Source organism: Phoxinus phoxinus (assembly GCF_949152265.1).
Source record: "Phoxinus phoxinus genome assembly, chromosome: 13".
In the NCBI taxonomy this organism is placed as follows: domain Eukaryota; kingdom Metazoa; phylum Chordata; class Actinopteri; order Cypriniformes; family Leuciscidae; genus Phoxinus; species Phoxinus phoxinus.
In genome coordinates this window covers 658395-672500 of record NC_136888.1, presented here as the reverse complement: position 1 = coordinate 672500, position 14106 = coordinate 658395, and the positions used below count along the sequence as shown (strand labels likewise).

The following is a 14106-nucleotide window of genomic DNA, read 5'->3' as shown; positions in this document are numbered from 1 at the left end:
TGAAGAAGAGTGTCATACACACTCAGGAGGACTTGAGAGAGTAAATCATGGGCTAATTTTCTTAATTTTCTTAATCTTAATTTCTAATTGACTTTTTTGGGTGAACTATCCCTCTAATGTATCAAAGATTATTGTGATTGAACATTATTTGTAGTTCCTGCAAGTGAAGTTTGTTCACGCGTCGACTGAACTGCAGATTCCTGCGAGTGGAGGATCAAAATGTGAATCAGTTAAAGCCGTTAATCGACCGGGATACTCGATGTAAATGATAAACACTGTGTGGACTAGAGGAGTTTGAGTGGTATAGCACAATCATGACATCGCCTGTCTTCATGAGGTTTATCTGTGGAAGTGTAAGAGAGATGTTCCTGTGCGCAGGTGAGTGTGTTGCTGGAGCAGCTTCCGGACACACACGTCGGAGACCCGGCCTTCACGAGCGGCCTTCATCCTGACCAATGGGTGAGTCGCTCCTCATCCCCCAGCGCTGGGACAGAACAGAGGATCACGATAGTTGCTTTACATCAGTCGATAGCGATAATTATCACAACACATGTCAAATCTTTATTTCAAGTTTAAAGGCAGATTTTTGTGAAAGTTGTAGAAAGCAGAGCGTTAACTGGCTTAAACTCTTTATTGTCAGATCGTATCATAGGGGTGTGCGATATGACGATATTTGATCGTGAGCAGTGATGGGAATAGTTACTAACGGCATTACTTTTTCCAGTAACGAGTAATCTAACTGATAACTCTTCTCATCTTAATAACGCCGTTACCGTTACTGCCAAAAAATGCGGCGCGTTACTATAACTGATGAAGCTGTTTTTTTTTTTCATCAGACCAACTAGATCTCTGAGCGAGAGGCAAATACTTTTTTTTACTGTTCTTCCTTGGTTAGTGGGCAGAGCACAAGCGCATAAATGCTGACGATTGGCTGAGGTAGAGGAACATTTCACTGTAAGCCAATCAGAGGTAGAGTTGGGCGGGTGTTCGAAAGCACGCATAGTAGTGATGGGCATTCGGCTCTTTTGACTCCGCTCACTGAAAAGAGCCGGCTCTTTTGACTCACAAACGGCTCTTTAAATGACTTTGACTATAATATTTCATTTTTTATTACATAATTATTTAATTTCTATAGGCTAAATTTGTAAAAATAGAGTCGGCTCTTCAGATATGCGAGCCAGCTCCCGACGTTCACCTAAAAGAGCCGGCTCGCGAACGAGTCGATCCATCATCACTAACGCTCATTCGCGAACGACCCATCATGACGCATAGTCGGACAGGACAGGACAGGAACAACACAAGCCAGTCAGTCAACGAGAGACAGGTATGGCGACGAGCCCACATAATCCAAAAGTAGCCTTCTCTAAATGTTTCTGTTAATAATGTATTGTATTAAGTATCCATTTCATTATAATATTCAGATTTATCATAAATAATTGAACATGCACGTATTTTAAGTTCCGTTAAAGAGGGGTAGAGGTGGGGTCACATTTGAGCATTTAAAATTTAATTTTACTTGAAAGTAACGCAATAGTTACTTTCTTAAGTAACTAGTTACTTTTAAAATGTGTAACTGAGTAACTAATTTAGTTACTTTTTGGAAGAAGTAACTAGTAACTGTAACTAATTACTTTTTAAAAGTAACTTGCCCAACACTGATCGTGAGTGGTTAAAATGTCTCCACGATTCACTTTTTCGGAGGTATCGTTGTATCGTGCTACAATGCACGTTCTATCAGATGCAGATCTATGGCTTTTCAACTACGTAATAACATGATGCGATCAAACACTGGATCATAAACTTGCTCGTGAGATTTAGCAACGCTGGGACGACGGATGAAAACAGAGAGTTGATCCCTAAAAAAAATGAAACATCGGTAATATGGGAATGGTTTGGATTTTCTATAACAGACACGGCGCACACAACAGTTATTTGCAAATGTTGCAATGATAAGATGCGTACGTCGGATGGCAACACAAATCTTTTTAAGCACCTCAAAAGAAAACACGCTAAAGAATATGCTGACAGTGTGAAGGGACCCCGCGCGAGTGCATCGGGTACAGCCACGCGGCAGCCAGACGCTAGCGCTACAAGGCTAAAACAAACAACTCCAGCGAAGGAGGTGTTTGAGAAGGGAACTCCGTATGACAGGACAAGCGCGCGCTGGAAAGATGCGGCGACATTTTACCCGGCCAAGGATATGATCGCCATAAAAACTGTGGAAAACGAGGGCTTCAAACGACTGCTCAGTCGTAGATCCGCGTTACGAGATTCCCAGCCGCAAATATTGTTCTGCCACGGCCATTCCACGGCGGTACTCCGAACGCCGCCACAAGACGGAGCACAGAGCTCAAAACGTACATGTTTTTGCCACAACAGCGGATTTATGGTCTAGCCGCACTTCAGAACCGTATTCAAGTCTGACAACTCATGTCACTGATGACCAGTGTTGGGTATAGTTACTTTGGAAAGTAGTTAATTAGGTTACAACGTTACCATCAATTAAAAGTAATCAGTTACGTTACAGCGTTATCTATTCATAAAAGTAACGCGTTAGAGTACTCATGCTTGTGCAGTGCATGTCTAGAAACAACACACTTCCCGCAGGACCACACGGGAGAGCTCATAGGACGAGGCCTCAGGGAAGCGCTCGGATGTTGGGGACTGAAAGAAGCACATGACCACTGACAGTGCTCGCGTGAGCTCATTGTGGACTTGTGCACAAAACAGTTAAAGTGAATAATGGGAGATGGAAGTGCGTTTGCTGAATAGATTCTGATGTAGGGAACGTTAAAGCCAGACGATTGGAAACACACCTAACTTGGTTTTTCTTTTTTGCAAACTTTGAAAAGGTTGGGTTCACGTTTGCATGTAAACCCAGCTGTCGTAATCGAGTGTGTGTGAGTGTGTGTGATCAGTGTGCTGTGTGAGTGTGTGTGATCAGTGTGCTGTGTGAGTGTGTGTGATCAGTGTGCTGTGTGAGTGTGTGTGATCAGTGTGCTGTGTGAGTGTGTGTGATCAGTGTGCTGTGTGCTTGTTCAGAGCGAGCTGGAGAGGATCAGCGGCGCGCTGGCGGCGGAGTACGAGTGTCGGCGGCGGATGCTGATCAAGCGGCTGGACGTGACGGTGCAGTCCTTCAGCTGGTCTGACCGGGCCAAGGCACGCCACTTCTCACGCTCCACAAACACTGTCTGGCTTCCTTAGACAAGCACACTTTATCAGAACATTACACTTTATCAGAACATTACATTTTATTAAAAACTGACTGAACACGTCAAAATTCACATATTTATGGAGGCATATTTCCACAGAATAAAACCGAATTTGTGAGATATAAACTTGGAATGGCAAAGAAAACAAACTAAATTGTGAGATATAAACTCGTAATTACTAATAAATAAGTCAGAATTACAATATATATATATATATACTACAATTGACCGTTCGCAAAGACACACCCCCCTTAGATACTGTCGCTATGCCCGACAAGCTACGCCTCTCTCACACACACCATGTTCTCACGCAGAGAAGCACACGCGCTGAGCAGAGACACTTGACACACACAGACCAGCTTACTTTTGATATTAAACAAAGTCTCACCTTTCAAATTTGGTCTTTTTTTTAAAAGAAATTTTAACAAAAATAGCGTTTTGTGTCTCTTTAATGTGTGTGTCAGATCGCTCAGTTAAAGCCGCTCGTGAACCGATCATCTCTTCCTTCATTTATAGCATCAGATAAACATGAATGAACATCAGAAGGAATGTTGTTTTAACCGCGGAAAGACGTCAGTACACTCCGCTTCTCAAGCTCAAATCCTCCAACGGTAATCTACTAACTCTCCTGACTGCTCTGTCGGACAAAATGGCGGATGGCGAAGTATGATTGGTCAGATCACCTGTTGATCATCTGTTCCCTACAGAAATGGCAGACACATGCATATGCTGTTGTGTTAGGAGAGCTGTGAGTGTGTGTGTGTGTGTTCAGGTCAGGATGGACCGGATGGCCAGGGCGTATCAGCCGAGGCGGCTCTGTCTGTGCCTGCAGTCGGCGGTCAGCGTGGCTCATCTGCTCGCCGCTCGAGAGGACGTGTGCGTCATGAGGAAGACCAGCAGCGGCTCGAGCCGACAGAACACCGCCTGCGCCGTCAACAGGGTATGTGCAGCTCGTGGCTCTGGCCGAGCGCTGAGGAACTCACCGCCTTCCCGCTGGACACACAACACACTCACTGTTCGCATGGACACACAACACACTCACTGTTCGCATGGACACACAACATTCTGTATTATGATTAATTTTTAAGGCCAGACAAGTAATTAGTCGAGGTCGATTTGTAAAGAGACTACACGCCTGCGCACATATTCAAACACACACACCTAGACACATCACGTGACACACACGTGTGCTCGCCGTCAGCGCTTCACATAACTGTTCTCGAGCTGCGGTAAAGCCTACACACTCTCTGCTACTGTACTCTCTCTGCTACTGTACTCTCTGCTACTGTACTCTCTCTGCTACTGTACTCTCTCTGCTACTGTACTCTCTGCTACTGTACTCTCTCTGCTACTGTACTCTCTCTGCTACTGTACTCTCTGCTACTGTACTCTCTCTGCTACTGTACTCTCTGCTACTGTACTCTCTCTGCTACTGTACTCTCTCTGCTACTGTACTCTCTCTGCTACTGTACTCTCTCTGCTACTGTACTCTCTCTGCTACTGTACTCTCTCTGCTACTGTACTCTCTCTGCTACTGTACTCTCTCTGCTACTGTACTCTCTGCTACTGTACTCTCTCTGCTACTGTACTCTCTCTGCTACTGTACTCTCTCTGCTACTGTACTCTCTCTGCTACTGTACTCTCTGCTACTGTACTCTCTCTGCTACTGTACTCTCTGCTACTGTACTCTCTGCTACTGTACTCTCTCTGCTACTGTACTCTCTCTGCTACTGTACTCTCTGCTACTGTACTCTCTCTGCTACTGTACTCTCTCTGCTACTGTACTCTCTCTGCTACTGTACTCTCTCTGCTACTGTACTCTCTCTGCTACTGTACTCTCTCTGCTACTGTACTCTCTGCTACTGTACTCTCTGCTACTGTACTCTCTGCTACTGTACTCTCTGCTACTGTACTCTCTCTGCTACTGTACTCTCTGCTACTGTACTCTCTGCTACTGTACTCTCTCTGCTACTGTACTCTCTCTGCTACTGTACTCTCTCTGCTACTGTACTCTCTGCTACTGTACTCTCTCTGCTACTGTACTCTCTGCTACTGTACTCTCTGCTACTGTACTCTCTCTGCTACTGTACTCTCTGCTACTGTACTCTCTCTGCTACTGTACTCTCTGCTACTGTACTCTCTCTGCTACTGTACTCTCTGCTACTGTACTCTCTGCTACTGTACTCTCTCTGCTACTGTACTCTCTCTGCTACTGTACTCTCTCTGCTACTGTACTCTCTCTGCTACTGTACTCTCTCTGCTACTGTACTCTCTGCTACTGTACTCTCTCTGCTACTGTACTCTCTCTGCTACTGTACTCTCTCTGCTACTGTACTCTCTCTGCTACTGTACTCTCTCTGCTACTGTACTCTCTCTGCTACTGTACTCTCTCTGCTACTGTACTCTCTGCTACTGTACTCTCTGCTACTGTACTCTCTCTGCTACTGTACTCTCTCTGCTACTGTACTCTCTGCTACTGTACTCTCTCTGCTACTGTACTCTCTCTGCTACTGTACTCTCTCTGCTACTGTATTCTCTCTGCTACTGTACTCTCTCTGCTACTGTACTCTCTCTGCTACTGTACTCTCTCTGCTACTGTACTCTCTTTGCTACTCTGCTACTGTACTCTCTCTGCTACTGTACTCTCTGCTACTGTACTCTCTGCTACTGTACTCTCTCTGCTACTGTACTCTCTCTGCTACTGTACTCTCTGCTACTGTACTCTCTCTGCTACTGTACTCTCTGCTACTGTACTCTCTCTGCTACTGTACTCTCTCTGCTACTGTACTCTCTGCTACTGTACTCTCTCTGCTACTGTACTCTCTCTGCTACTGTACTCTCTGCTACTGTACTCTCTCTGCTACTGTACTCTCTGCTACTGTACTCTCTGCTACTGTACTCTCTCTGCTACTGTACTCTCTGCTACTGTACTCTCTCTGCTACTGTACTCTCTGCTACTGTACTCTCTCTGCTACTGTACTCTCTGCTACTGTACTCTCTCTGCTACTGTACTCTCTCTGCTACTGTACTCTCTGCTACTGTACTCTCTGCTACTGTACTCTCTGCTACTGTACTCTCTCTGCTACTGTACTCTCTCTGCTACTGTACTCTCTGCTACTGTACTCTCTGCTACTGTACTCTCTGCTACTGTACTCTCTGCTACTGTACTCTCTCTGCTACTGTACTCTCTCTGCTACTGTACTCTCTCTGCTACTGTACTCTCTGCTACTGTACTCTCTCTGCTACTGTACTCTCTCTGCTACTGTACTCTCTCTGCTACTGTACTCTCTCTGCTACTGTACTCTCTCTGCTACTGTACTCTCTCTGCTACTGTACTCTCTGCTACTGTACTCTCTCTGCTACTGTACTCTCTGCTACTGTACTCTCTGCTACTGTACTCTCTCTGCTACTGTACTCTCTCTGCTACTGTACTCTCTCTGCTACTGTACTCTCTCTGCTACTGTACTCTCTGCTACTGTACTCTCTGCTACTGTACTCTCTCTGCTACTGTACTCTCTGCTACTGTACTCTCTGCTACTGTACTCTCTCTGCTACTGTACTCTCTCTGCTACTGTACTCTCTCTGCTACTGTACTCTCTCTGCTACTGTACTCTCTGCTACTGTACTCTCTCTGCTACTGTACTCTCTGCTACTGTACTCTCTGCTACTGTACTCTCTCTGCTACTGTACTCTCTGCTACTGTACTCTCTGCTACTGTACTCTCTGCTACTGTACTCTCTCTGCTACTGTACTCTCTCTGCTACTGTACTCTCTCTGCTACTGTACTCTCTCTGCTACTGTACTCTCTCTGCTACTGTACTCTCTGCTACTGTACTCTCTCTGCTACTGTACTCTCTCTGCTACTGTACTCTCTCTGCTACTGTACTCTCTCTGCTACTGTACTCTCTGCTACTGTACTCTCTGCTACTGTACTCTCTGCTACTGTACTCTCTCTGCTACTGTACTCTCTGCTACTGTACTCTCTGCTACTGTACTCTCTCTGCTACTGTACTCTCTGCTACTGTACTCTCTGCAACTGTACTCTCTGCTACTGTACTCTCTGCTACTGTACTCTCTCTGCTACTGTACTCTCTCTGCTACTGTACTCTCTCTGCTACTGTACTCTCTCTGCTACTGTACTCTCTCTGCTACTGTACTCTCTCTGCTACTGTACTCTCTGCTACTGTACTCTCTCTGCTACTGTACTCTCTCTGCTACTGTACTCTCTCTGCTACTGTACTCTCTCTGCTACTGTACTCTCTCTGCTACTGTACTCTCTCTGCTACTGTACTCTCTCTGCTACTGTACTCTCTGCTACTGTACTCTCTGCTACTGTACTCTCTCTGCTACTGTACTCTCTCTGCTACTGTACTCTCTGCTACTGTACTCTCTGCTACTGTACTCTCTCTGCTACTGTACTCTCTCTGCTACTGTACTCTCTCTGCTACTGTATTCTCTCTGCTACTGTACTCTCTCTGCTACTGTACTCTCTCTGCTACTGTACTCTCTCTGCTACTGTACTCTCTTTGCTACTCTGCTACTGTACTCTCTCTGCTACTGTACTCTCTGCTACTGTACTCTCTGCTACTGTACTCTCTCTGCTACTGTACTCTCTCTGCTACTGTACTCTCTGCTACTGTACTCTCTCTGCTACTGTACTCTCTGCTACTGTACTCTCTCTGCTACTGTACTCTCTCTGCTACTGTACTCTCTGCTACTGTACTCTCTCTGCTACTGTACTCTCTCTGCTACTGTACTCTCTCTGCTACTGTACTCTCTGCTACTGTACTCTCTGCTACTGTACTCTCTCTGCTACTGTACTCTCTCTGCTACTGTACTCTCTGCTACTGTACTCTCTGCTACTGTACTCTCTGCTACTGTACTCTCTCTGCTACTGTACTCTCTCTGCTACTGTACTCTCTGCTACTGTACTCTCTGCTACTGTACTCTCTGCTACTGTACTCTCTGCTACTGTACTCTCTCTGCTACTGTACTCTCTCTGCTACTGTACTCTCTCTGCTACTGTACTCTCTGCTACTGTACTCTCTCTGCTACTGTACTCTCTCTGCTACTGTACTCTCTCTGCTACTGTACTCTCTCTGCTACTGTACTCTCTCTGCTACTGTACTCTCTCTGCTACTGTACTCTCTGCTACTGTACTCTCTCTGCTACTGTACTCTCTGCTACTGTACTCTCTGCTACTGTACTCTCTCTGCTACTGTACTCTCTCTGCTACTGTACTCTCTCTGCTACTGTACTCTCTCTGCTACTGTACTCTCTCTGCTACTGTACTCTCTGCTACTGTACTCTCTGCTACTGTACTCTCTCTGCTACTGTACTCTCTGCTACTGTACTCTCTGCTACTGTACTCTCTCTGCTACTGTACTCTCTCTGCTACTGTACTCTCTCTGCTACTGTACTCTCTCTGCTACTGTACTCTCTGCTACTGTACTCTCTCTGCTACTGTACTCTCTGCTACTGTACTCTCTGCTACTGTACTCTCTCTGCTACTGTACTCTCTGCTACTGTACTCTCTGCTACTGTACTCTCTGCTACTGTACTCTCTCTGCTACTGTACTCTCTCTGCTACTGTACTCTCTCTGCTACTGTACTCTCTCTGCTACTGTACTCTCTCTGCTACTGTACTCTCTGCTACTGTACTCTCTCTGCTACTGTACTCTCTCTGCTACTGTACTCTCTCTGCTACTGTACTCTCTCTGCTACTGTACTCTCTGCTACTGTACTCTCTGCTACTGTACTCTCTGCTACTGTACTATCTCTGCTACTGTACTCTCTCTGCTACTGTACTCTCTGCTACTGTACTCTCTGCTACTGTACTCTCTCTGCTACTGTACTCTCTGCTACTGTACTCTCTGCAACTGTACTCTCTGCTACTGTACTCTCTGCTACTGTACTCTCTGCTACTGTACTCTCTCTGCTACTGTACTCTCTCTGCTACTGTACTCTCTCTGCTACTGTACTCTCTCTGCTACTGTACTCTCTCTGCTACTGTACTCTCTCTGCTACTGTACTCTCTGCTACTGTACTCTCTCTGCTACTGTACTCTCTCTGCTACTGTACTCTCTCTGCTACTGTACTCTCTCTGCTACTGTACTCTCTCTGCTACTGTACTCTCTCTGCTACTGTACTCTCTGCTACTGTACTCTCTCTGCTACTGTACTCTCTGCTACTGTACTCTCTGCTACTGTACTCTCTGCTACTGTACTCTCTGCTACTGTACTCTCTCTGCTACTGTACTCTCTGCTACTGTACTCTCTGCTACTGTACTCTCTCTGCTACTGTACTCTCTGCTACTGTACTCTCTCTGCTACTGTACTCTCTCTGCTACTGTACTCTCTGCTACTGTACTCTCTCTGCTACTGTACTCTCTGCTACTGTACTCTCTGCTACTGTACTCTCTCTGCTACTGTACTCTCTCTGCTACTGTACTCCCTGCTACTGTACTCTCTGCTACTGTACTCTCTCTGCTACTGTACTCTCTCTGCTACTGTACTCTCTCTGCTACTGTACTCTCTGCTACTGTACTCTCTCTGCTACTGTACTCTCTGCTACTGTACTCTCTGCTACTGTACTCTCTCTGCTACTGTACTCTCTCTGCTACTGTACTCTCTGCTACTGTACTCTCTCTGCTACTGTACTCTCTCTGCTACTGTACTCTCTCTGCTACTGTACTCTCTCTGCTACTGTACTCTCTCTGCTACTGTACTCTCTCTGCTACTGTACTCTCTCTGCTACTGTACTCTCTGCTACTGTACTCTCTCTGCTACTGTACTCTCTGCTACTGTACTCTCTGCTACTGTACTCTCTGCTACTGTACTCTCTCTGCTACTGTACTCTCTCTGCTACTGTACTCTCTCTGCTACTGTACTCTCTCTGCTACTGTACTCTCTCTGCTAATGTACTCTCTCTGCTACTGTACTCTCTGCTACTGTACTCTCTGCTACTGTACTCTCTGCTACTGTACTCTCTGCTACTGTACTCTCTCTGCTACTGTACTCTCTCTGCTACTGTACTCTCTCTGCTACTGTACTCTCTGCTACTGTACTCTCTGCTACTGTACTCTCTCTGCTACTGTACTCTCTGCTACTGTACTCTCTGCTACTGTACTCTATGCTACTGTACTCTCTGCTACTGTACTCTCTCTGCTACTGTACTCTCTCTGCTACTGTACTCTCTGCTACTGTACTCTCTCTGCTACTGTACTCTCTGCTACTGTACTCTCTCTGCTACTGTACTCTCTGCTACTGTACTCTCTCTGCTACTGTACTCTCTGCTACTGTACTCTCTCTGCTACTGTACTCTCTCTGCTACTGTACTCTCTGCTACTGTACTCTCTATGCTACTGTACACTCTCTGCTACTGTACTCTCTCTGCTACTGTACTCTCTCTGCTACTGTACTCTCTCTGCTACTGTACTCTCTGCTACTGTACTCTCTCTGCTACTGTACTCTCTCTGCTACTGTACTCTCTGCTACTGTACTCTCTGCTACTGTACTCTCTCTGCTACTGTACTCTCTCTGCTACTGTACTCTCTGCTACTGTACTCTCTCTGCTACTGTACTCTCTGCTACTGTACTCTCTCTGCTACTGTACTCTCTGCTACTGTACTCTCTCTGCTACTGTACTCTCTCTGCTACTGTACTCTCTCTGCTACTGTACTCTCTGCTACTGTACTCTCTCTGCTACTGTACTCTCTCTGCTACTGTACTCTCTGCTACTGTACTCTCTGCTACTGTACTCTCTGCTACTGTACTCTCTCTGCTACTGTACTCTCTCTGCTACTGTACTCTCTCTGCTACTGTACTCTCTCTGCTACTGTACTCTCTCTGCTACTGTACTCTCTCTGCTACTGTACTCTCTGCTACTGTACTCTCTGCTACTGTACTCTCTGCTACTGTACTCTCTGCTACTGTACTCTCTCTGCTACTGTACTCTCTCTGCTACTGTACTCTCTCTGCTACTGTACTCTCTCTGCTACTGTACTCTCTGCTACTGTACTCTCTGCTACTGTACTCTCTCTGCTACTGTACTCTCTCTGCTACTGTACTCTCTGCTACTGTACTCTCTCTGCTACTGTACTCTCTCTGCTACTGTACTCTCTGCTACTGTACTCTCTCTGCTACTGTACTCTCTGCTACTGTACTCTCTGCTACTGTACTCTCTGCTACTGTACTCTCTCTGCTACTGTACTCTCTCTGCTACTGTACTCTCTGCTACTGTACTCTCTGCTACTGTACTCTCTCTGCTACTGTACTCTCTCTGCTACTGTACTCTCTGCTACTGTACTCTCTGCTGTAAACTCTGTATTGTTGAAACGCTGTATAGACGAAGCGCTGTATAGACGAAGCGCTGTATAGACGAAGCGCTGTATAGACGAAGCGCTGTATAGACGAAGCGCTGTATAGACGGAGACTAGATGTTGATTTGAGTGTCGTGGAATCGCCAGATCCTGATGGGCAGAGTTCCTGATCGCGGAGGACGGCCGTCTGAGATCCAGGCTCCTCTGCCGGAGATGCCCGCGTGGAGGAAGAGAACCGATGGAGGAGGAGGAGGATACGCTGGGTCGAGAGGAAGAGGAGGAGGAGGAGGAGGAGGATGGAGGAGAGGAGGCCGAGGGGGGCAGTATCATCGCTGACTGTGTTATAGTGGACGGAGGACTGGTGAGGCGCGTTAGCCTGCGTCCTGTGAGGAGATGCGTTTCCTCTTTTAAACTAGTGTTGTCTTAAAGGGACAGTTCACCCAATAATGAACATTAGCCCATGATTTACTCTGAACCCATCCTAGTGTGTATGACATTCTTCTGTCAGACGAACACACCTGAGTTATGTGTCCCGGCTCTTCCCAGCTTTATAATGGCAGTGAATGGCTGGTGAAACTTTGAAGCCCCTAAAAGTGCATCTGTCCAATATTTATATCTTTATAATCTAAAATAACGACTGCACACATACTCCGCAAGTCGACTTGCGCCGCGAGACCCCGTCACACGTGTATGATAGTAGCGTAAGCTTCGCCGCCTCGCGGTTGACGAACAGGGCGGGGCCAGTTACTGAAGCTCCTCCCCCGCTCCTCTTCAGACAGTGCTGCGTCCGCGGTCATCACTGCTGTGCGTCGGGTCGGGTTCGTCTCGGCGGAACCGGACGCCAGTGATTATAGTTTATACAGTTATGAATGTGGGTATTCCCGAACCCCCGGAGCCGTTATCATGGATGTGCTCGGCCAATCACTGCCGTTATGAAGCTGGGCAGAGCCAGCACACCTGTAATATAACTGATGCTAGTCGTCTGAACAGCTAGCTAGACTTCAGGGAGAGTAAGTCATGGGCTAATTTTCATTTTTGGGTGAACTATCCCTTTAAGCTACATGATCAGCCTGGGCAAAAACCTGGGATTAACCAGCATGCATTGCTTCAAAAGCTGAAAACCATGAAAAATGAAGCAGTGAAAAACCTTTATGAAATAAACATGACATGTGATTTTTGTTTTTTGTGTTGTCATTAAGTTTTTTCTTCTTCTGTATAAACGGACTCGCATCGATGTTCTTAATATATTAGTGTTATGTATAGTGCTTTTGTCAGCACTCGTGTGGAATCTCCTCAACCTTCACATGTTCAGCTGTGTGTGTAGATCATGGCAGGTGTGTGTTAGTGCTGGCTGCTAGAGGCATAACTAATGAGCAACAATATTAATAATAAATCGTTAAAAAGGAGTAACCAATGTCATTTGTTGATCAAACAAACCTTGTTCAGAAAAGGGTTCAACAAAAAGAAAGTACAGTACCAGACCCAGTAATAACCCGACCCAGCTGGACAAATGTCAGTGATTTACTTTTGTTATATATACTTTTGTTATATATTGTTTTTAATGAATCAGCACAACAGTGGAAGATAGTTATCTGCACAAAAGATATTATTGATGGATATATTGAACATATTTTTTAGTCGTCTTATTTTTTAGAGGGTTGCGACGCTAAAATCAAACCATATTCATCCACGCTGAAGAGCCGAAGCGCGCGCACACACACACACACACACACACACACACACACAGTGTTCCTCCGCGAGCAGCCTGCGGGTCACACACCAGCCACTAGAGGGCCACGCGTGCACGACTGCTCGTGCTGAGATATAAAGAAGCTTTAATGCACAGTGTGTCGTCATGTTCCACGTGTTTAAATGCAACATCTAATAGTATTTATAGAATGTATTATAAGTTGTACTCACAAACGGAGGGCTACAGGTAATCCGGGTTCTGTGAATATTATATTCCTTATTTCAGACCCATGGGTCCATATCAAGAGGGGGAAATACATAATTTTTACAAACAACAAACAAAATAGAAAAAAACATAACTAAGCTTTCATTCCAATGCTTCCAAAAACAGGAAAAATACCTTGTATCACTTCATGTAATATTTAAGACCATTATGATACTATTTTTTTGGCAGCGTCCACTCTATCGGCGGCGTCCACTCTAGTTCAAGTAATTAAATGGGAATTCCACACATTATGAACGTGCCATTCACATGAGTTATCATCATTGTACACAGTTATTTGTATTTATTTAACCAGGAAGGTCCCCTTGAGATGCATTATCTCTTCCACAGCGAGTCCTTATAATGCCCACAGCTCACACCTGACGTCAGCGCTGTGTACAGATCATCTCGTGAGCAGTAATCATTAAAGCAACACCATGTAGTTTTTCAACCTTCATAATATATTAAGACCCTTGTGATGGTACATCGACTTACAATCGGTTTAATGACACGTCTGCCATAGCCTGACGGGGTCTGTGTCGCTTTTACTGGAGCTTCGGGGTTCGGGTAGTAGAAGAACTACTATATGCGACTGCTTTACGGCATACCTCACTTCCCCCACT

At 45.6% G+C, this 14106-nt stretch overlaps 1 protein-coding gene across 2 annotated transcripts in view; it reads left to right on the top strand.

Annotated features, from left to right (window-relative positions):
- Positions 1 to 14071, top strand: part of fam98b (family with sequence similarity 98 member B) — a 27683-nt gene extending 13612 nt beyond the window's left edge. The window contains exons 5-8 of one of the 2 annotated variants that reach the window (XM_079633171.1): positions 379 to 459; positions 3043 to 3159; positions 3985 to 4152; positions 11680 to 14066. In XM_079633171.1, coding sequence (XP_079489297.1) covers positions 379 to 459; positions 3043 to 3159; positions 3985 to 4152; positions 11680 to 11868 — 555 coding nt within the window. In that variant the 3' untranslated portion in view covers positions 11869 to 14066. Of the gene's footprint in view, positions 1 to 378; positions 460 to 3042; positions 3160 to 3984; positions 4153 to 11679 lie in introns of both variants that reach the window. The other variant, XM_079633172.1, reaches the window with a different exon arrangement.
- The last annotated feature ends 35 nt before the right edge of the window (positions 14072 to 14106 follow it).